The sequence below is a fragment of the Desmodus rotundus genome, chromosome 9, assembly GCF_022682495.2.
Source record: "Desmodus rotundus isolate HL8 chromosome 9, HLdesRot8A.1, whole genome shotgun sequence".
In the NCBI taxonomy this organism is placed as follows: Eukaryota; Metazoa; Chordata; class Mammalia; order Chiroptera; family Phyllostomidae; genus Desmodus; species Desmodus rotundus.
In genome coordinates this window covers 40,812,321-40,835,417 of record NC_071395.1, presented here as the reverse complement: position 1 = coordinate 40,835,417, position 23,097 = coordinate 40,812,321, and the positions used below count along the sequence as shown (strand labels likewise).

At 47.9% G+C, this 23,097-nt stretch overlaps 1 protein-coding gene across 1 annotated transcript in view; it reads left to right on the top strand.

The window, feature by feature from the left end:
- The window catches only part of C3 (complement C3), a 30,670-nt gene that overhangs the window by 5,374 nt on the left and 2,199 nt on the right, over positions 1-23,097 (top strand). Inside the window, exons 12-35 of the mRNA XM_024568903.4 lie at positions 152-361; positions 475-681; positions 1,266-1,427; positions 1,816-1,945; positions 2,188-2,259; positions 2,402-2,602; positions 4,802-4,910; positions 5,172-5,257; positions 9,045-9,187; positions 9,281-9,493; positions 11,605-11,668; positions 11,766-11,852; positions 12,565-12,768; positions 13,099-13,174; positions 13,452-13,611; positions 14,611-14,709; positions 16,964-17,120; positions 18,617-18,780; positions 19,904-20,062; positions 20,209-20,268; positions 20,386-20,476; positions 20,588-20,639; positions 22,105-22,192; positions 22,310-22,399. Of these exons, the coding sequence (XP_024424671.2) occupies positions 152-361; positions 475-681; positions 1,266-1,427; positions 1,816-1,945; positions 2,188-2,259; positions 2,402-2,602; positions 4,802-4,910; positions 5,172-5,257; positions 9,045-9,187; positions 9,281-9,493; positions 11,605-11,668; positions 11,766-11,852; positions 12,565-12,768; positions 13,099-13,174; positions 13,452-13,611; positions 14,611-14,709; positions 16,964-17,120; positions 18,617-18,780; positions 19,904-20,062; positions 20,209-20,268; positions 20,386-20,476; positions 20,588-20,639; positions 22,105-22,192; positions 22,310-22,399 (3,084 nt within the window). The remainder of the gene's footprint in view (positions 1-151; positions 362-474; positions 682-1,265; positions 1,428-1,815; positions 1,946-2,187; positions 2,260-2,401; positions 2,603-4,801; positions 4,911-5,171; positions 5,258-9,044; positions 9,188-9,280; positions 9,494-11,604; positions 11,669-11,765; positions 11,853-12,564; positions 12,769-13,098; positions 13,175-13,451; positions 13,612-14,610; positions 14,710-16,963; positions 17,121-18,616; positions 18,781-19,903; positions 20,063-20,208; positions 20,269-20,385; positions 20,477-20,587; positions 20,640-22,104; positions 22,193-22,309; positions 22,400-23,097) is intronic.

Below are 23,097 nucleotides of genomic sequence, written 5' to 3'. Positions count from 1 at the left end.
ATAACCTCAGATAGTCTCCCCATGTCCAGATCCTTAACTCAATCCCGTCTGCAAAGTCCTCTTGTCATGTGAGGTGCCGTATTCCCAGGGCCCGGGCATCAGGACGTGGGCATCTCCAGGCTGCCAACATGCTCCCTCTCTCCCTGCTCAGGTGCGCACGATGAAGGAGGGCCTCCCGGAGGAGCGACAGGCCACCAATAAAATGCAGGCCCTACCCTACAGCACCATGGGCAACTCCAACAACTACCTGCACCTCTCTGTGCCCCGTGTGGAGCTCAAGCCAGGGGACACGCTCAATGTCAACTTTCACCTGCGAATGGACCCTGGCCTGGATGCCAAGATCAGATACTATACCTACCTGGTCCGTGGCTTTCTAGAGCCCCCAGACCCCCCTCCTCCTCACTTCTCCAGCATCCCAGATGCCCCCCTCCGCCCTCCCGCCTTCCCAGTCCTCATGCCAACCTGTCCCCCCAGATCATGAACAAGGGGAAGCTGTTGAAGGTGAGACGCCAGGAGCGGGAGGCCGGCCAGGACCTGGTAGTGCTGCCTCTGACCATCACGACCGACTTTATTCCTTCCTTCCGCCTGGTGGCCTATTACACACTGATTGGCAAAAATGGCCAGAGGGAAGTGGTAGCAGATTCTGTGTGGGTGGATGTCAAGGACTCGTGTGTGGGCAACGTAAGTGTCGCTGAGTCCCTCTGTGCCCATCTTAGGACTCTCCCTGGCCATTGCTTTCTCTGTCTCCACCTCCCTCCATCCTTCAGAATCCATGTTTCTCCCCTGTTTGTAGAGTTCCTGCTTCTCCCTCCTTTTTTCCATCTTGTTTTTTTCCCCTGTTTTAGTCTCAGTAGCTCTCTTGCTTCCAGTTTTCTGTTTTCTTTAGATTTTTATTTATTTATTTTTAGAGAGAGAGGAAGGGGAGGAGAAAGAGAGGGAGAGAAACATAATTGTGTGGTTGCCTCTTACAAATCCCCTACTGGGGACTTGGCCCACAACCCAGGCATATGCCCTAACTGGGAGTCGAACCGACAACCCTTTGGTTCTCAGGCCCGTGCTCAGTCCACTGAGCTACACCAGCCAGGGAGTTTTCTCTTTTCTTGACACTCTACCTGACATTGGTTCTGCACATCTCCCTTCTTTTCTCTCTGTCTCCACCTTTCCCTCCTTCCAGACCAGACTAGGACCCCCTCTGTCCTTGACCAACCAAGGCTGGGGCCTTGCTGGGCTGACTTCTCCCTCCCGCCTCTCCAACCTCCTCACAGCTGGTGGTGAAAAATGCCCTGAAGGAGGGAAAGCAGCAGCATCTACCTGGACAACAGATATCACTCAAGATCGAGGGTAACCAGGGGGCTCGAGTAGGGCTGGTCGCAGTGGACAAGGGCGTGTTTGTGCTGAATAAGAAGAACAGGCTGACTCAGAATAAGGTACGCCCCCATGTTGCAGAGGTTGGGTGAAAGATGGCAGAGGCAGAGAGATGGCTTTGGGTGGAGGTGGGAATGGCTCTGGGGAGAACCAATGATGTGGAGGAGGGTGTGGGTTGAGTGTAGAGGTCAAAATGGACACAGATGTGGGGATGGGCTGAAGGTGAAGTTGCAGATAGAAATGTGGATGGACATGGTCTAAGCTGGGGGTGGTCATGGCAACGGGCCCAGCTCTGGATCCAGCAGCAGCACACTCCGGATCGTCCACTGTGGAGTGTCGGGGGGCTGGGATGAGGACGCAGGTGAGGTTGGGTGGGTGTGTCAGCGAGCTGGTGCAGGCACTGCTTGCCTGGCCTCTGCCTGCCCTTGACCCCGCCCCCCCCACCCACAGATCTGGGACACGGTGGAGAAGGCAGACATTGGCTGCACGCCGGGCAGTGGAAAGAACTATGCGGGTGTCTTTATGGATGCAGGGCTGGCCTTCATGACCAACAAAGGCCTGGAGACAGAGCAGAGGTCAGGTGAGTCTTTGGCCAGTGGACATCCAGAGAGGGGCAGCACTTCTACCCCTAGATGGGATCAGAGGACCCTGGGTTCAAGTGCTGCCTCCACCACCCACTAGCAAATCACTTTCCTCTCCAAGCCTCAGTTTCTTCATCTGTGAGATGGGAGCAATAACACTCCTACCTCTTGGCTACCGGGAGCTGTAAACCAAGGACAGGCAGTCAGCGCTTAATCATTGTTCCATCCCCTCGCCCCTTAGATGTACAGTGCCCCAAGCCAGCCACCCGGCGCCGCCGCTCCGTGCAGCTCATGGAGAAGAAGATGGGCAAAGGTGGGAGCCCTCCTCCACCCCCCTCACCCTTACACCTTGTCCCCTGAGACCCCAGCAAAGCGGGAGGAGGGGTGTGGGGAAGGCCTCTCCCCGCAGTGGCGCAGTGGCCGAGGAAGGCGTGACCAGGCGTGTGCTCTCACAGCGGGCAAGTACCAGAGCAAGGAGCTGCGCAAGTGCTGCGAGGATGGCATGCGGGACAACCTCATGAAGTACCCGTGCCAGCGCCGGTCGCGGTTCATCCTCCAGGGCAAGGCCTGTGTGGACGCCTTCCTGGACTGCTGCAACTACATCACCCAGCTGCGGGTCCAGCTCAACCGGCAAGGCTCACTGGGGCTGGCCAGGAGTGAGTCCGGGTGGGACGGTGGGGGGCGGGGGCGGGGAGCCCTGTCAGAGAGGGGCTGGAAATTGTGTCAATCACACTGAGTTCCAAGAGCAAGAGCAAGTGTGCATGGCTTGTGAAACTGAGGGAAATTATGTTATCAGTCACTGGATAAAAGGGAACAAAAAAAGAACGCCTTTGCTTAAACCCTAAGGAAGGTTGGGAAACCTTTACAGGGGCAGGCTGGTGGACTAATGCAAAAATTATTATCCTTTTTTCTTTAGACAGCCTTTACCTCGCAGACAGACCCTTGTGCAGGTTTAGAACCGTTTCCCCCTGAACCGTTTAATAGTTGGGAACAGTTCAGCGTGGATTCTCTGGAGGCAAAGCTACCCCCGAAACCCAGAGCAGCACAGTCAGAATCCGTGCGTTCGTGCCGATCTGTTCCCAGCACCTAGTTCCCGCGGCCCCTGGAAGTTTGGCGCCTGGTCTTGTCCCCCAGAGGAAAAGAGTGCGGCTCAGTCGCAGGTTGCACTTGTGTGTCTGCTGTGTCCCGACAGCCTCCTCGTGCCCGCCCCGCCCCGCAGCCCTTCAGTCTTTCCGGGACTTTCACGTCCTTGACACGCAAACATGACGTACTCAGGCCAGACAACTGGAAGATGGTCCAGCAATTTGGGCCTGTCTGGTGTTTCTTCATGAGCACATGCAGGTTGCACATTCGTGGCAGAACTGTCGTAGAAGATACTGCGTTGTCCTGGGAGCCTCCTATCGGGAGGCGCGTGACCCTGATTGGTCCCTTCGCTGTTGCCGTGCAGCCTGAGCACGTGACTCAGGTGGTGTCTGCCGTGGGTCTCCTTTGTGAAGTGCCTCTTCGTTCCTTCTTAGCTAAAAGTTTCTTTTAGCTTTTAAAATTTAAGTCGAGAGAGATTTCCCCCAAAGATCAATTTTCCCTTAGCCTTGAAGATCTTAGCCTTTAGGAGAGCAGATACGGGTGGGTGTCTTACATGGCAACCCGTGATGTTTGTACGCAGCTGCACTTTTGGGGGGTAGGGCTTAGAAATCAGCAGCCTCCTCTCAAAGGCAGCTGCTGCCAAAATGAGCAAATATTTCTAAATTCTTTTAGCTGGAAAGCCAGCGCCCCCTTCATCCCTCCACCCCCAAAGACACAAAGATTCCCCACACACAGGAGCAAAGGCCTCTACCTTCAATCTCTTTGCGAATTGTAACAACGAGGCATGCGGCTCTTTACTCCGGTGACGTAGACTTTCTTTTGCAAAGAGGAGGTAAGGCTACTGAGGAATTAGACAGAGCTCTGATCTGCTGGGGTAAGGTTTACATGCATGTAGGGATTTATTTTCAGTCCATTGGGGGTGAAACAGAGGACTGCTTAAATGTTAGTACCCCCAGAGGCACTTGGATGGGTTATTCCAGAGCACGAGTGAGTGTAGGCGTGTATGGAATTCCATCTACTCTGTTGTTAGACAGACAAATTAAAATCTGTCCATCATTTTTGAGGAGAGCCCAGCCAGGGGTGGACCCTTTTCCAGCCCAGCTTTGTTTGCTGGCTGATGGTGTCCAACTGGTTAGAGAGACCCCCACCTCTTCAGGGTCTCCATCAAGCCAGGAGTCTCCCCCCCACTCAGCTGGTTGCTCTCTGGACCAGTGGGACTTCAGATGCAGCAGGCACAGCGCCTGTGGTCATGATGCCTTTAGAAGCTGCCTCAAGTGCTTTCATTTCTGTGGGAATCCGGGGAGAGGAACAAAACCAGCCTGGATTATTTTTGCCTTTTATACCAACACAGTTGTAAGATATGACTTTTAATATATGTTTTAAAGATTTTATTTGTTTTTTAGAGAGAGGGGAAGGGAAGGAGAAAGAGAGACAAAGACACATCAGTGTGTGGTTGCCTCTTACACCCTCCCTGCTAGGGACCTGGCCCGAAACCCAGACATGTGCCCTAGACTGGGAATCGAATCAGCGACCCTTTGATTCGCAGGCCTGCACTCAGTCCACTGAGCTACACCAGCCAGGGCTGACTTTTAATATTTTTATGGAGGCAGAAACCCTCAAAGGCAGACATGCCTGGGCCCCCACCCCAAAGCCATCAGGTGGCCATGGGTGTGTTTTTCTGCTAGGAACTGCCAGGGCTGCGGAGATGAGCATATAAGGGCAGAGCAGGGGCGTGGTCTGTTCTAAACCCAGGTTGCCCCCCACCTTCCCAGGTGACCTGGATGAGGACATCATTCCGGAAGAAGACATCATTTCCCGAAGCCAGTTCCCTGAGAGCTGGCTGTGGACCGTTGAGGAATTAAAGGAGCCAGAGAAAAATGGGTAAGGCTTGGAAACCCCCCATTTCACCCCACCCCAGGCCAGTTCCTACCAATACCCGAGACCAGACCCTTTCATCTGCACGCATCCCAACTCCCTCTGTGTTCAGGAATCACAGTGGAACCCCACAACCTAGAAAAACCAAGTGTTGGGCTACCTCCATGTGCCCACCCCCGCTCCCCCCAACCTGTCCCCTGGGGCCCCTCCATACCCGCTCGCCCCCTCCTCCACATCTCCTAATGCCCCCACTGCTCCCCCATCTAGGGTCTCCACGAAGATCATGAAGGTGTTTTTGAAAGACTCCATCACCACCTGGGAGATCCAGGCTGTGAGCTTGTCTGACAAGAAAGGTGAGAGATGGTGGCTTCTTGGAAGGCAGGGCCCAGGGCCCTGGGCATTTTCTTTTTCTCATCCATCCCCAAGACCCTCTGCTTCTTGGTGGCTGGCACTGTGCCTCCCCCCCGGTTGCCGGGTAGGGGAGGAGTGCCTCAGAGTCTAGACTGTGGGTGTCAGTGCTTTTCCTTTTTTGAATTGATTTTCTTTTTAGAGCAGTTTTAATTTCACAGCAAAATTGAGCAGAAAGTACAGAGATTTCCTACATACTCCCTACCCCCCACCCCATCACAGCTTCCCCCCATCAACATCCCCCACCAGAGTACTGCATTTGTTGTCATCAACAATGATCACCCCAGTTCATAGCTGACCTTAGGGCTCACACGTGGTGTTGCACACTCTCTGGGTTTGGTCGAGTGCGCCAGGGCACCAGCCACCTTCACAGTATTGTACAGAATAATTCACAGACCCGGCAATGTTTAAGGAGGTGATGTGGACATGATAGTGGGCCAAGTGATTAAGAAGAAAGAGGAAGCAGGATGAAAAGGGAGACTGAAACATCGGTGGTCAGGTTGTGAAACATGGCAAACAGGTGTACCTGTCCCTGGACGCCCCCAGCTGGGGTGAAACCCTGAGGCGCTCTAGCCGAATGTGGTGGTTTCTAGCGGGGTGGGGAGTGGGGTGAGGACAGCAAGGCACTGCCTTTTAGTGCAAAATATAGGTGGGGGCCAAAGAACTTAGTCATCAAGATAAATACAATTTCACTGCAGTAGTGTTTCAAAAATAAAAGTGAATGCCCCCAAAATCCGTGATGAACAAAATGGCCAAATTTTAAGTGGAGACCAGAGCCGGCCATGCCGCGCTGGAGTGAGAGGCAAGAGGAAAATGTGTGGCCCATCTGCACAGTCTCTGTGTATCTCAAAGGCTCACGTTTTCTAGATCATTACATTTGCCAACAAATATTGAAACATTAAAAAGTAGGTGCACTAAAACGCACAATATTAAGTGTCAGTATTTTATTTATACCAGAGCCAGAATTTCCTGTATTATCATTTTGTTTAGTTATAGTCTATAATAAATTATACTTTGCTCTTATATTATTTCCTGGTTTCAAGACTTTCAAAATCTGCTTCTTTGTTTTTAATTGAAGGAATTGAAATTTTCTGGCAGTTTTTCTTGAACAAGTGATGATCTCAAATGAAACCATTCACACACAGGCGCATGGTTTTCCTTTGGCCTGAGACTCCAGCGCAGCTCAGCGTGGGCCGCTGTACGGCCGTAATCAAGTCCCTGTGCCTCTCTGGGCTCCCCCATGAAATGGACCGGATAGGAACAGCCCCTCCTCCAAGCACTGGTGGGAGCACTGTTAACAGTGAATTCGTGTGAAGCCCTTACATTCGTGCCCAGCACGCTGTAAGTGTTCAGTGAGCCTGAGCCACCATTGTTGGAGTTGAGTGTATTTTATCTATGAAATGGTAAACGTCTTTCCACAATGCATAGATACTTCCTTAAGTAGCACAAACCACGCATCAGAAGTTATTCCTTTTTTATTAACAAATTGTTATTTTATTTTATTTCATTTTTTATATTTTGAGAGAGAGGAGGAGGAGAGAGGGAAACTTCTTTATGCGTCATCGGTTGTTTCTTGTATGTGCCCTGACCACAGATCAGCCCTGCAACCTTGGTGCTTCGGGGCGACGTTCTACCTAACTGAGCTACCTGGCCAGGCCCTGAACAGATTTTTAAGAATTTATTTTTCTTTTATTAACTCTAGAGAGAGGGGAAGGGAGGGAGATAGAAAGGGAGAGAATTATCAGTGTGAGAGAGAAACATCAACTGGTTGCCCCCTGCACACGCCTTGTCTGGGGACCAAACCCACAATCCAGGCATGTGCCCTTATGGGGAATTGAACACACGTGACCTTTTGGTCTGCGGGATGTCCAACCAGCTGGGCCACAACGGCCAGGGCCTGAACAGGTTTTTAAAATAGTTTTAGGTTGACAGAAATAATTGAGCAATAAGTATAGTGTTACCTCATTTCCTCGGTTCCCCTTTCTTAACATCTTGAATTTTTAGTGGTACATTTGTTACAGTCGATGGGCCAATATTGATACAGTCTCATTAACTGGAGTCCATATTGACATTAGGGTTAATGCTTGGAACTGTGAGTTCTATGACTTTGGACAAATGTATAGTGACATGTATTCACCGTTACAGTATCACACAGAATAATTGTTTCACTGCCTTAAAAATGACATGAATCGTGTGCCAGAAGTCGTTCTTTTTCAGTTCTCTTTTCATCCTTTCATCTCATACAAGGAGAAAAGCTCAGTCCAGTGCCAGGGTGCCTTGACCTCCTCTCCAATTCTTATTTAACTCCTTTTTATTTTGTTAACAAGAGAGAGCAAGTGGTCTAGCCTTCTTCAGGCGATGCAGACTGCCGGCATTTAACAAAACGTTGTGTTTTCCTGGAGGTAACCCTACTTATGGCCCAAGAAGCTGCTTTCTCAAATACCATAGTGATACCAAAAGGAACTGGAGTTTAGTAATGTCAGAACAAATGGTAGGTAAACACCCACTGCTGTGACTGTAGCAGACACCGCGAGGGCAGTGACCGAATCACTGTCAGTTGGGAAATAAGGATTTTGTCCAAGCTTCTGATTTTTTTTTTGCATTTGAAAAATGAGCAAAAACAATTATTGCATTTGAATGAATTTAGTAGTGTAACATTACGTTTAATGTGATAGTGTTTTTGCAAATTTTGCTTGTATGAACACTTTGCTGGGTTTTGATCTGGTCACAAGTAACCATTGTGTTGAGGGTTATTTTCAGTCAGTGTAGATTTGCGCTGCCTGTTGAAGATGGGGTGTGGGCGGTGCGTGCCATTTTACATCTTCTGGTGGCCCCATGGGAAAGGAGAAGGTGAAATCGATTTCAGGAATACATTTTATTTTACCCAAATATATCCAAAGTATTATCGTTGCCACATTTTGTAAAAGTTTGCAAAATACCTATTATACTACTAATACTGTTACAATTATAAATCCATTGATATTTAAGAATAACCTATTAAGATATCAGAATTTTTAATGTTTTATTTTACTTCTATTTGTACTACACCTTCAAAATCTGGACAGCATTTTACACTTAGAGTGCATCTCAATTAGGATACAAGCTTTCATCAGAAATATGATCTGTATTTTAGGATTCACAAAATTTGCAGTTGAAAAGCAGATTGGCATAACCAAGTTGCTCCAAACATGCTTTAAAAAGTTTTCCCATCACTGAGTCAAACGCCATTTTTTAAATTGAGATGTAATTTACATGCCACAAAAGTCACCCTTGGAAAATATATGATTTCAGTAGTTTTTAGTATATTTATAAGCACTGGCTTTGAAGTTTAAATCTGAGTTAACTAGAATGAAATAAAAGTAGAAGACAGTCCCCATTCAAGCTAGCCACATTTCAAGTGCCCAGTGACCACATGGGCTTGGGGCTACCATTTTGGGGGGCACAGATATGGACCCTTCAGTTAGGCCAGCTGCTTTCTTCCTCCACATCTGTCTATGAGTAAAACAACAGAGACATCACTAAGTCACGGCAATGCCCAGCAACCACTATCACCTGTAATTCATCACCATTAACACTGTTTAGTCTATGGGTTTCTGCAAAGACAGGCTGGGCTCGTGGTCAGGGGTAGGCCCTGAGACCCTGGGAGGGGTAGGAACTTGGAGCTGAATCTGGACCCTGACCACCTGGCCCACCCCCTTCCCCTGACAGTCATGTTCTGTTCCCCCCGGGCAGGGATCTGTGTGGCTGACCCCTACGAGGTGACCGTGGTACAAGATTTCTTCATCGACCTGCGGCTGCCCTACTCCGTTGTGCGGAACGAGCAGGTGGAGATCCGAGCCGTCCTCTATAACTACCGGGAGGCGGACAAGCTCAAGGTGGGTCCTTGGAGCAGCTGAGGCATGAAGGAAGGCTTGGGGGTTGGGGGGACCAGGGCATGTGCCCCTGACCTGACACTGTCTCCCCGGCAGGTGAGAGTAGAACTACTCTACAATCCAGCCTTCTGCAGCATGGCCACTGCCAAGAAGCGTCACCAGCAGATTCTGACCATTCCTCCCAAGTCCTCGCTGGCTGTGCCTTACGTCATTGTGCCCCTGAAGATCGGCCTGCAGGAGGTGGAGGTCAAGGCGACTGTCTATGAGTTCTTCATCAGTGACGGTGTCAAGAAGACCCTGAAGGTCGTGGTGAGTCCTTGGGGTACCTGCTGCCTCTTGTCCTTCAGAAAAGACTCCTGCTCTCCTCACGCTGTCAACTCAGTTTTGAGCCCCCGACTCTGAGACACTAATAACGTCCAATGTCCACTTTAGGGAGGTTAGGAGCCCTGGAAGTCTGAAAGCAGGGCCACAATCAGGGGGAGGCACGTGGGACTCTCTTCTTGGGCATGACAGTTTAAGGGGGTGCCCAAAACCTCAGCGATAAAGGTAAATAATATATTTTTTCATTAAAATATGTTTTCATATCAAATACAATATTTCGTAACACATTTCAGTATAGGAGTTTTGTTTTGACTTTTAAAATTTGGGGGAAACATATTTCACCGACCAAAATTTATAAACCAATAATATATGATACGAGAGCACAGGAAAGTTCTATTTTTACCTGTGATTTTTAGCCTTAAAATATACATTAACAGTTCAGTTTCTACTCTTTCCCACACTTTCAAATGTAATAAGAGATCAAATCATCAATAAAAGACTCCTATCATCTTTTATTGATATTTCAAAGCAAAACGATATCATAAACAAGATCACTAATATTTTAATGCAATCATTGTTTAAGAAATCAAAATTAATGCCAAACATATCCGTGATGAACAAAATAGCAAACTTTTTAAATAGAGGCAGGATCTGACAGTGTCTGCCTAGCCAAGTCATACTGGAGCCCGAACAGGAAACGTGAGTGCCCCCACACACGTGCCTGGGGTTTGATATGGTTAATTTTTTCCCAGATTGTTAAAGTAGTTGAAGAAAATCTCAGATCTTTGAAAAGTAAATGTGTGAACAATGACAGTGTGATTTTATGTTGAAATGTTTTATTCATACCCAAACCAGAATTTGTTATCATTTTTCTTTCCTGGCTTTAAGGGAAGCAAACTCACTTTTTTTTTCAATTATGTTAATGTTCTGGAATAATATTACCATAAAAAAATTCAAGTATATATTTAGAGGCCTACATTTTTTTCTTTTGCTGTGGGCCCCAATATGGCCCAGTGTAGGCTCTGGTGGGAAAGAAAACCCAGTGGTGCCAGAACCTGGATGGCCAGCTCTCTCCGATTCTGTACTCACTGACACTAGTAGCATGAAATCATCACAGTGGGGATATTTACACCAGGGAAATTGGCAGCACTACAAATCAGGATTTTTATCTTCCTGGAGAGCTGAATGTTAAATATCTACAAGCACGCCATGGGAGGATATTTAGTCTGCAAAGGGAAATCTGGGCATTATTACCAGGTGAAAGGAGAATGGATTCTAGGAAAGAAAAAACACCTACTATCCACAATAAAGGTTTACCTGAAGACATAATGAAAATTTGAGTTGGGTCTGTGATAACCCCTAACATTGTGCTAAATACTTATGCACAATCATTTATTTTATTTTTATTTTTTATTTATTTTATTTTATTTTATTATTTTTTATTTACTTTAATCATTTGTTTTAAGAATTAATTTTAAAAATTTAATTTAATTTTTAGGTATGCACTTTTTCTTTTCTATTATTTCATTTATTATTTCTAATGAATTATTTTATTTTATTTTTAAATTTAATTTTACTTTTTAAAATTTATTTTTTATCTTATTTAACCCATTGAGAGGCACTGTCTTGAGCCAGACTGCCAGGTTCAGACCCCAGTTCTGTTCTATTAGCTGTGTGACTCTGGGCAAGTTACCTCCCCTCTCTGTTCTCCAGTTTCCCCATCTTTAAAATGGGAGTAATAATAATGGTACTCAGTCCATTGCGTTGTTGTTAAGATTAAATGAGTTAACCTAAATAGAGAAAGCTTCTAAGCATATAGGAAGATTTCTAAAGGCTTTGTTATATTGTCATGATTAATTTATAATTTTGTTATTAAATCATACAACAGTACACGGTAGATGTTTGTATTGCCTCCTCCTTATAAGGAAGGAAGCTGAGGCTCCGAGAGGTTACGGCACTGGCTCCCAGCCACACAGCTAAGACCGGCAGATGCTGTCATGTGTATGCCACAGTCATCCCCAGAACAGTGCCCTGCTGACCAGCTGTCGGTCTGTCTGTCCTTTTATTCCCCGGCTCCCCGTTCTGTCCACACTGTCCAGCCGGAAGGAATCAGAGTGAACAAAACTGTGGCCGTTCGCACACTGGAACCAGCAAAACACCAACGTGAGTCAGCCGTGGGAGAGGGGGCAAGTCCTGGGTGGTGACGCAGGGTGTGGCAAAAGGAGGCTGGTGCCACGGGTGTCTCCCATTCAACCCACAGACGGTGTACAGCGTGAGGAGATCCCAGCTGCAGACCTTAGCGACCAAGTCCCAGACACAGAGTCGGAGACCAGTATCCTCCTGCAGGGTGAGACACCCTTGGTCCAACCCCTGGGGCCCCAGGAAGGTGCAGGGGCTGTGACCTCTGCAGAGGGAGTCTAGTCCCATCTACTTTCCGGAATATTTGACTGTGGCGCCTCTCTCCTCCACTTCAGCTGGAACAGCCTCCCATTGATCTGTTCATAGACGTTAGTATTTAGTTCAGCAGATAGCTTCGGCTGATAAATAAGTTTAAATAAGAAGTGGTAGAATTCAAGGACAGAAATTCTGGAACTAATTGCCCAGGATAGAGGACTGATGCGGGAAGGCACAGAAAAGCTAGAAAGGCACCTTGCAGCCTGTGGGCTGTTAGGTTTGGGGGAGAGACTATGGCCTCCTCCTTTGCGATGGAGGTGAAAAGTGGTGTCTGCATCTAAAGGTTGTTGGGAGGACTGAATGAGATACTATATAGTGTCCTCTTAGAAGTGGGCTTGGCAAATAGCATTAAGCATTATATAAGTATTTGGGACAATTGTTTCTGGAATTATTTTACCACTAGCGGAACAAGAGAACCCAGGGACAGCCCCTGCTTCAGTCACATGCCCCAGCCCCCAGCTGTCCCTGTCTCTTTGGCCCTGCTGGTTGGAGCCTGAGAAGGCTGGGGTTAGCTAACCTTAACCCTAACCCTAACCCTAACCCCGACCCTCCTCACCCCATAGTGGGTATCATCGCTTGAACACCATCCTTCCTCCTGGCTTCAGGGACTCCAGTGGCCCAGATGGCAGAAGACTCCATCGATGGGGAGCGGCTGAAGCACCTCATCGTGACCCCCTCGGGCTGTGGGGAGCAGAACATGATCGGGGTGACTCCCACGGTCATCGCGGTGCACTACCTGGACCACACCGAGCAGTGGGACAAGTTTGGCCTTCAGAAGCGGCAGGATGCCCTGGACATTATCAAGAAGGGTGTGTCCCCTGACCCTCTTGGAGACCCCCACTCTGAGGCCTCTCTCTGAGCTCTCCCCTCATTGAGACCATGGCCCCTCTGAGCTCCCACCCCCATGGAGGTCCCATTGACCCTGCACCCCCTTGAAAGCCCTCCCCTCTCTGAATCCCCTCTCCTCCACACATCCCTCCCAGTCCTGAGCACCCTCTTTCCGCTCTGAACCCCTGTCCCGCTCTTTACAGAATCCTCATCGCCTCTCTAAGTCTCTCTCCTCCCTGGCATATACCCATACCAGTCACTGTCTCCACTCAGACCCTGCTTCTCTGGTGACACTTCCCTCTTCCCCACAGGGTACACCCAGCAGCTGGCCTTCAGACAACCCAACAGTGCCTTTGCAGCCTTCCAGAACCGGCCATCCAGCACTTGGTGAGCCTGCCCATGGCTTTGCACCCTTCTGAGCAGGTCCTGGATCCTGGCCTGGGGTCGTCTAGGCTGGTCTCTCCCACATAGCCCTGTGCCACTGGACCCCTCCACCTGCTAGAGTCATGGGGCCCACTAGCTGAGTGACCTAGGTCATTAAGCACTGCCTACGAGCAGCACCGGGTCCTCAGGTGGGCCCCGACCCTCTCTGCTCAGTGTTTGGCTGGGATGGCAGTCTCTGGATCGCAGAGCCAATTGACTCATGCTCTGTCCCTGCCCCCAGGCTGACAGCCTATGTGGTCAAGGTCTTCTCCCTGGCCGCCAACCTCATCGCCATTGACTCTGAAGTCCTCTGTGGGGCTGTCAAGTGGCTGATCCTAGAGAAGCAGAAGCCCGACGGAGTCTTCCAGGAGGATGGGCCTGTGATACACCAGGAAATGATTGTAAGAGGCAGGAGCCCAGGGCAGGCTGGGGGAGAGCAGGGCCTGAGTGTCCCGGGATGGACAGGAAAAAGACTGTCTGCCATCTGCCCAATTCCCTACATTGGGGTGGACAGAGAAGTAAAGGAGCCGAGAGCATCATTGCTCCTTTGCAAAAACCAGAGACCTCAGAGTCCAACCAAAATGAAAGTTCCCCGGCTCCCCATTGATTTGAATATAAACAAAAACTCCTTAGAGTTGTGTTTTTATAAGTGTGGTCCCCAGGCCAACAGCATCAGCATCAGCTGTAAGCTTGTTAGAAATGCACATTCTCAGGCTGGAGCCCAGAGGCACCAAATCAGAAGCTTTAAGGGTGGGGCCTAAGAATTAGAGATTTAATAAGCCCCCAACTTGAGGTGACGCTGATGTGTGCTCAAGTTGGAGAACCACTGCCTCGGCCTGACCTTTTGGGCTTCCGGACTCACAGGCTTCCCCCTCCATCTGTACTGCCGGGAGCCATGCAGTGTCTAGACACAGGGCCTTTGCACATGCTGTTCCCACTGCCTGGCATGCTACCCCTGGCTTCTTTGAGAGTTCAGTCCTACTCACTCTTCAGATTGTGGCTCCACCTGTCATCCCTCATGGACATCTTTCCCAACCTCCCTGACCAAGTCACCCTCCCAGTATCCATTCTCACCGCTACATCCACTTATGCACCACACTCCTCAATTTGTGAGGATATATCTGTTGATGAACTGGTTAGTTCCTGTCTGTCTCCCCTACTAGACAGGGAGCTCCATGAGGGCTGGGGCCAGTGTCTGGTTTTTGTCTACCGCCTTATCCACAGCACCAGCAGCATTTGCAGAATGAGCGAATGGACAAATGAATGCTAGAGTATGGTCCTCCTGTGAGACACTGGGGAGATACCCAGCCCTGCCCTGACTCGCTGATCCTACAGGGATGTTGGTTGGCATGTGGGGACACACTGGTGACCCCATCCTTTCTCCCCGCTCCACATCCTAGGGTGGCTTCAGGAACGCTGAGGAGAAAGACGTGTCCCTCACGGCCTTCGTTCTCATCGCACTGCAGGAGGCTAAAGATATTTGTGAGGGACAGGTCAACGTAAGTGTGCCCCGTCCTCCTCTCCTCCCTCTCCTACTCAGACACAGCCTCCTTGGAGGCTCTGTGATCACTGCATCTGCTTTGTTCTTGGGTTTTGAGAGTGGATTGTTTGGCCTTTAGTTTCCCAAGTGGGGAACCCGAGGATCCCGGATTCACAAATTGCTTCTTCCTCCTCAAGACCCCAGAAAAGTGATAGAAGGGAGAAGGCTATTACCTTTAATGACCAAGATGAACCCAGGCCCTTCTTGGTCAAATCTTTCAGATTGGAAAGAAATTATGGTAGAAAAGAGACAGCTCTAGGGCTGTGGGTCAGACAGATCTGAAGTTAGATCATAACTGTCAGGTACCTCCCCTCACTGGACCTCAGTGTGTGCATCTATAAAATGGGTATAATGATCTTTGTATTTTTTAGGGCTCTCTAAGTTGTAGATATAACACACATGTGACCTACATTATGTAAGAATATAGGGAGCAGCAAAAGGAGGTTTACAGTTGTGAGTACACAAAACACAGAGTTTATTCTTGTATTATCATTTATTAATTATTGTATTATTTTCTATATAAACAACTGTAAAGCTACTTTTGCCCCACCTTGTAGATGGGGGAATTATTTTAAGAATCCAAGAATTTTTCAAGTTCAAAAATGAAAGTGGCCTTAGGGACTTTACCAGGATGCTTTGTTCCTCTTGCCTTCATTTCTTTCTTGCCCAATAATTCAGCTCTCCTGCCACCCAGCCTGCCTGACAGAACATAGCTGCCTTCCTTGGGGATGTAGCCAGACCAAGACTAGAGCTTCCAGATTCCCAGGGAAGGATTCTGATTAGCTCAGCCTGAGTCAGGTGATCACTTCTGGACCACTTAGCTGAGACCAGGAAGTAGGTCTTCCCTGGCAAATACAACTGTTAACACTGTGGCCATGTGATTGAAATGAAGGAGGAGCAGTTCCTGCAAAAGTCAAGGATAGATATAGGAGAGACAGAGGGCAGGCAAAAGGATTAGTTTCTACTATGATATAGTGAATTTTCTACTACAATGTAGTGACCTTACAATGGAGTATAGCACAGGCTGTGGAACCAGACTACTGGGGTTGAAATAAAGAGCTTGCTGGAATTAGCTTGAGAAAACCAATGGTGAATATTCCAGGAGTACTGCAAGTTGATTGTTGAATGCAATCATTATTAAAAATTAAATTATATAAACTTACATTTAAATAAATTAAACTAAATACTACACATAAAACAAAAGGTTGTAAACACCCAAAACTCATCATTTTTAAAAAGATTTTATTTAGTTGTAGAGAGAGGGGACGGGAAGAAGAAAGAGAGGGAGAGAAACATCAATGTGTGGTTGCCTCTCGAATGCCCCCCACTGGGGACCTATCCGCAACCCAGGCATGTGCCCTGACTGGGAATTGAACCAGTGACCCTTTAGTTTGTAGGCCTGTGCTCAATCCACTGAGCTACACCAGCCAGGGCCCTTTCTTAATTATTTTACTACGTTTTATTATCATCCATGCTCTTGAGATTATTCATGTCTGTCGTACCTATATTGTGGACATGCCATGTAATCTCTTCCCAACTCTACAGTCGGTGACTCTGTGTTGGTAGGTTGAAATAAGCCATGGCAGTATTCGCACTATGGAAATCAGCAAACACTACTGATCACGACTACCTCGGCCCCTCATCTTTCTGAGTCTCAGCATTCTCATCTGAGCAGTAGGGATGAGGATGAACATAAAACCAACCTCATAGGATTTTGAGGTTAAACAAGTGGATATGTGACTGGCACATGGTGTTAGCTATGACGATGATTAGGTAATAAATAGGTGGACTCAGTAGTGTGCCAACCCTGGCTCACTCTAACTCATGAATGTCTATTGGAGGCATCTCTTTCCCACTCCGTCTTAAGAAATGTCACATTGGTAGCTTGAAATTGGCCATGGTAGGACTATTTACACCACAGTGATTGGCAATCTATAAATCAGCCCCTCTCCCACCTGACTAGAGAGCTGGTTATTAAACATTTACCAGCTCACTCCTGGGTGTACAAACTGCACCAGGCACATGATAGGTACTCAGCAACAAAGCAGTTCACGATGGCTAAAATGTCTGGGAACCCCTCAAAAATAGATCCAGGACAGATATGGCCCAAGGACAAAAACCTGGGACCAGGAAGTGGTGATTATGTGATCCTTGCCCGCTCTCTGTGGTGGCAGTGCCCACCTGAGCAGAGTTCCCAATCTTCTTTCTCATAGAGTCTGGGGGGCAGCATCAATAAGGCCGGAGACTTCCTTGAAGCCCAGTATGAGAAACTGCAGAGACCATATACTGTGGCCATTGCTGGCTACGCCCTGGCCCTGTTGGGCAAGCTGGAAGGCTCCTCTCTCAACAAATTTCTGAGCACGGCCACAGGTGAGAGGCAGCCTGGTGGGGGAAGCAGAGATGCATGGCTGGGGTTTGAGGGTGGCCTTCTTAAGTTGGGCTTCATGGCTCTTGGCTGAGCTGGGATGGATAATGCTAAGCTGAGCTGGAGTGTGTGGCTCTAAGTGTGAACAGTCCTCCTTGTAAGTGGCACGAGAAGGTTCACTACACCATTTAACAAGTATTTGTTGAGTAATTGCCGTGACAGAGAAGCAAGGGCATGGGCTCTGACATCAGACGGGTTCAAGTTCAAATTCCACTCTGCCACATTCTTACTGTGTGACCTTGTACAGTTCATTTAACCTCTCTGGACATTGTATATAAAATGATATCTAAATCATATGATGGTTGCAAATATTAAATGAGTGATGCAGGTAGAATGAGGTCTAGCTCGTAGTAAGAGATCTATCACTGATAATGTTATTGCCTTTAGTATTATTAATAACATTATCATTATTTCAAGGGATTGGATAAGATAATGACATAGGAATTTTAGCACAATCAGTAGCACACAGCGAGCACTTAATCATTGGTTCCAATGATGAGACCTTTTCAGGTTTCTGCTCACTTATGTAACGTATCTGAATGTATACTGAAGTGGTTTAACAGAGAGAAGTTGGCTTCTTGCTGTGTAACAGCACAGTGTGGGTGTCCCAAGTCAGTAGACAGCTCTCCTCAATACAGAGATGCAGGGATCCAGGCTCTATCTTTTCATGGCTCTGCCACCTGGTGTCTCGGAATCCATTCTCTCCAAGCAAAAGAGGAAACAGTCAGGAGGATTGTGCAAGGGAGGTACACCAGGCATGAAAGGAGCCCCATCAGTTGTTTGTTTGTGCACATTCCATTGGCCAGAGTTCAATCACCTGGCCACACCAACCTGCAAAGGCATCTCGGAGATGTAGGCCAACTGTGTGCCCAGAAGAGAAGGGAATGGTTCTTGATGACATTCCCTGACCTAAGTACTTTGTTAAGCACTTGGGACATCACAGTGAATGTGGCACAGCCCCTGTCATCGGGGTCTCACACTGCAGTTGAGGGAAGAGTTGAGTCAGTAGATCTCTGTAGAGCGTCATGGTGCTGGGACGGGAGACGCACTGGATGTTTTGAGAGACAGGAGGAAGGGCCTCACTCTGTCTTGGGATGCTATTGAAGCTGAGTTGTGCAGGGTGGGTAAGAATTAACCGGGGGTAGGTGGAGAAAATGGTGTTCCAAACAGGGAGAACAGAATATGCAAAGGCTCAGAGGTAAGCGTAAGCATGGTAAGTTTAGGGAATCTTCTCCCATAGATCAGTGGGGCTGCAGTTCAGAATTCAAATGGAAGAGTGAAAGTTGATAAAGGAAGAAGGTGAGGCAGAAACCAGCAGACTGAGAGCCACAAATGTGGTCCAGGACACCTAAACACCAAGAGGTCTTCTACAAGTCTTTTTTCTGAGCTATCTTGAGGCCAGACAAACCTGTGATCATGGGGTCTGGTGTTCTCTCTGCAGAAAAGAACCGCTGGGAGGAGCGTGGCCAGAAGCTCTACAACGTGGAGGCCACATCCTATGCCTTGCTGGCCCTGCTGCTGCTCAGAGACTTTGACTCTGTGCCTCCTGTTGTACGCTGGCTCAATGAGCAGAGATACTACGGAGGTGGCTATGGCTCCACCCAGGCAAGTGGCCCCTCATCCCCCCAGGCAACTGCATCCTTACCTCCTCTGGCCTCCCTCTGGCCTTTCAGATAAGATGCTGAGGTCGAGAGGTGGTTGAAATGAAGTTGAGAGATTGGGTCTTGTTTGTTTGTTTGTTTGTTTCTAATCCATCTGTGGATTCTGGACTAAATTCTGAATGCCCCAAGCTGTGTTCTGAGCCTCCTTTTCCCTCCTGGTGTCTAGATTATGTTCTCAGGGCCCCGGTTCAGGTATGAACCTCTCTCTGGTGGGTTCTAGACCATGTTCGTACTTCCACTGGGCTCCTCATCTTATCCTGTTTCACTGGCAGGTTCTAGACCAAGTTCTCGATTATTGTAGGGAATCATCAAGTCCATCTCTCCCTCTGGTGGGTTCTAGACCATGTGCTCAGGTCCATTAGGCTCCCAGTGTTGCCTTGTCTTACTGTGAGCTCTAGACCACGCCCTCAGTTTTCTAGAGCATTATTGAAGCCTGCCGCTCTCCCTGGTGGGTTCTAGACCATGGTTTCTGCAACCTAAAGTTCCAGCAAGTTCAGGCTCTAGTTTGATACTCTTTCTCTCTGGTGGCATTCTTGTGTCCCTTTTGGATTCTAGGTCATATGCTCAGTGTCCCCAGGCTCCAACTTCATTCTTTTTTCACAAGCTGGAGACACACTCTCAGTGTCTCCAAACTCTTGTCTTAGTCTCTCTTCTCTGGATGGGTCCCAATCACATTCTCAGTCTTGCTAGACCTTCAGTCTTAAGCCTGCACTTCCTGGTGTATTCTAGACATGCTCAGTGTCTCCAAGCTCTGGTGTAGGCCTTGGAGAATTCTAGAAGATGTTCTCTGTGTCTCCTGACTCCCAGTCTTCCCTTTGAGCTCTCTGGTGGGTTCTAGTTCTCAGTCTTAGTGTCACCAAGCCCTAGTCTGAGCCTCTCTCAAGCAGAGAATTCTAGAACATGTCCTCAGTATCCACCAACCCTCAGTCTTATCCTCACCCCCTCTGGTGGGTCTTAGGCCACAGTCCCAGTGGCCCAGCTCTAAGCTGAGCCTCTTTGTCCTCCAGTGTTTTCTTACTGCTTTTTTGGTCTCCCATATCACCCTCTTTCTCTCTTGTGGGTTATAGGCCACTTTCATGGTGTTCCAAGCCCTGGCCCAATACCACAGGGACGTCCCTGACCACGATGAACTGAATATGGATGTGGCCATCGACCTCCCCAGCCGCAGTTCTAAGATCACACACCGCATCACCTGGGATTCCGGTAGCCTCCTGCGGTCAGACCAGGTACAGCTGCCCAGCAACACCCCTGGCTCTCATCCTCCATGCCAGTCAGAGTCTGCCAGGAGGCAGGAGGGAGGGCAGGCGACCACTGCAGCCAGGGGAAGGCTTGGTTGCCAACACCGTCTCCTCTCTCTCCCTACTCCCTGCAGACCAAGGAGAATGAGAATTTCACCATAACAGCTAAAGGGAAAGGACAAGGCACTTTGTCGGTAAGGAACAGAACCCACACCTGCTCACCACCTCCTCTCAGCCCCTGTGTCCCAGAGGGACCCTGTCCTTCCCAAGTCAAGGAGGCTGACATCTTTTCTCCCCTCCTGTCTCTCTAGGTGGTGACAATGTACCATGCCAAGGTCAAAGGCAAAGTCACCTGCAAGAATTTTGACCTCAGGGTGAACCTACGACCAGTCCCTGAAACAGGTAGAAGGAATAAAGACCCTATTTGCCACCCTGCCCCCACTGCCATGCTAGTGCCTGTCCCCCTCCCAAATCAGGACCCAGCGACCCATCCTTCTGTCTTCTGTGTTTCAGTCAAGAAGCCTCAGGATGCCAAGAGCTCCATGCTCCTTGATATCTGTGTCAGGTGAGAGATGGGTCACTGAGGTTCATCTTGATCCTCCCTCTGTCTCTTGCAAGACTTATTGTAAATAATACCTATGGTACCTTGGTGTGGCTGGTACCGTGCTGAGTACGCTCTGGGGGACAGACAGCACAGCAGTCCTGCTGTGCCTGGCAGTGTGAGAATAGCCATGACCACGTAAACTGAGACCATGCAAAGTGATGTTAATAATCAACGAGGGAGATTACAATTGTTCCAGGAATTTTACATTTTTTATCAAACATCAAAAACTCTCATACTGCTAGTTATAAAAGTATAAACTAGTGTAAAGTAGAGTCAGACAAGTATTTGTTTAGTGCACTGTAATTCAAAACATTAGAACATTGAGATTAAAGTTGGTTTTGATTATTTTGTAAAGCATTTATTCAAAGTCCTGTAGTTCAAACAGTGCCTCCTTTCTTCCCTGTATAACTTATGATATGGAGCAAGTATCTTTTCTCTGATGTCGGGAAGTGTCAGGTTCCCTTCTAAGTTTGGGTCACCTTCCAACGTTTAACCCTTTGAGCTTTCAATGTCACCAGGTGTCTGAGAGTTCCTTCACTGTGAAGTTTTTGCCAGTGTCCTTTCCTCTGGGACATCTTTTTTTTTTTTTTTTTGTCACATCCCCTTTGTTCATTTATGTTGATGCCCTTGCCTTCCCTGAGCTCCTCTTGCTGCATAGTGGTCACTCCACTGGCAGCAGGCCCATGTGCCCACGATCTGCTGTTTCTTCTCTGACTCCATGCGTGTACTGTTACCACTCTCAGAGTTACCACTCTCCACTTCTTTGCTGCACTTTCATCTTTGTTGGCCAGTTCCCATTTGATTACCAATTTTGGAAAGATCTCACGTGGGTTTTTCACTGGGAGAGATGGAAGTAACACAACTGCAACACAACTTCATGTGTGACCTGAATGGTGGGTGCTCAGTGACACATCATGGACAGACTTCACGGACAGACTTTGAAAGAAGTGATGTGATTGGTCATTGATGGCGAATGCACATTTATTTACATAGTGATTGGTAGACTGAAGTTGTAGCAACTAAATTTGTCCTTCAGGCGATCACTCATGATTAATATACTGCACTGCAGCTAGAACCGTGTTGTGGAGGAACTCATATCATTGAACTAGACCATGATAAAGGCATCATGTAAAGTGAGAACTGCCGGTATTCTTGTTTTCATTTTCTAGAACTGAGGCACGAAGAGTTCCAGTGACTCATCAAATGTCACAGAGAGCTGGGATTTGAACCCATGTAGTTGGGCTTCAGAGGTTGAGCTATTAGTCACCTTGACCACTGTGATACACCCTTCCTTTATTCCCCTTCAGGAAGTGTTCCCTAAGGTCTAACATCCCTCTGTGCTGCTCTGTGGGGGGGCAACGGCCGCAGTCCTTGATCAGACCACCTTGAGCAGGCACTGCAACCCCTCTCTCCCTGCCCCATCCAGGTACCTGGGAAACACCGATGCCACTATGTCCATCCTGGATATATCCATGATGACTGGCTTTTTTCCCGACACTGCTGACCTCAAGCAGGTATGAAAGTCCTGGGCTCAGGGGCTGAGATTAGTGGGGAGGAGCCTGGGGTCTGGAAGGGGCTGAGGGAGGGAAGGAGATCCAGGAGGGGTTTTCACAAGCCCTTCCCTTCTCCAGCTGAGCACTGGAACCGACAGATACATCTCCAAGTATGAGATGGACAAGGCCTTCTCCAACAAGAACACCCTCATCATCTACCTGGAGAAGGTAAGGCTTCCACTGGGGTCTTGACCCTTATGTGTCTGGCCTTTGCCTTTTCTATCGGCCTTTGTCTTAGAGTCCTCTGCTTGATTCATTCTTTCTAGAAGAAAAGAGGATTGTGAATGAGATGGGTTAAAAAACATTTTTTTGTATTTTAATTTTTGTACTCTTGATTTTTTATGTAATTTTAACCTTACAAAAAATTGTAGGGCAGTATATAAAAGTTCCATATACCCTTTACTCAAATTCATTAATTGTTACTATTTTTCTCCAAGTATACATGTCTATCACATATACATACATGTCTGCCTTCCTTTCTTCCTTTTTTTTCTTTCTCCTCATTTATTTATTTTTTGCAGATTTATTGAGATACAACTAGCATATAACACTGTAGGTTTAAGGCATACAATGTAATAAGTAGGTAGATGTAACCTGGGAAATCATGGCTACAATAAGTTAGCACATGCATCACTTCATGTAGTTCTAACGTGTGTGTGTGTGTAGTGAGGGCTTTTAAGATTTACTGTTTTAGCAACTTTCAAATAGGCAGTGCGGTATTTATAACCATGGGATGTTTTTGTGGGCACAGATAGCAACCCATTGGCCAAAATTCAATTTCATGGCCACACCAAATGGAAAGGGAGGCTGAGAAGAGTAATCCAGCCATGAGCCTTGGAGAAAAAGAAAACAGATTTGTTGAACTG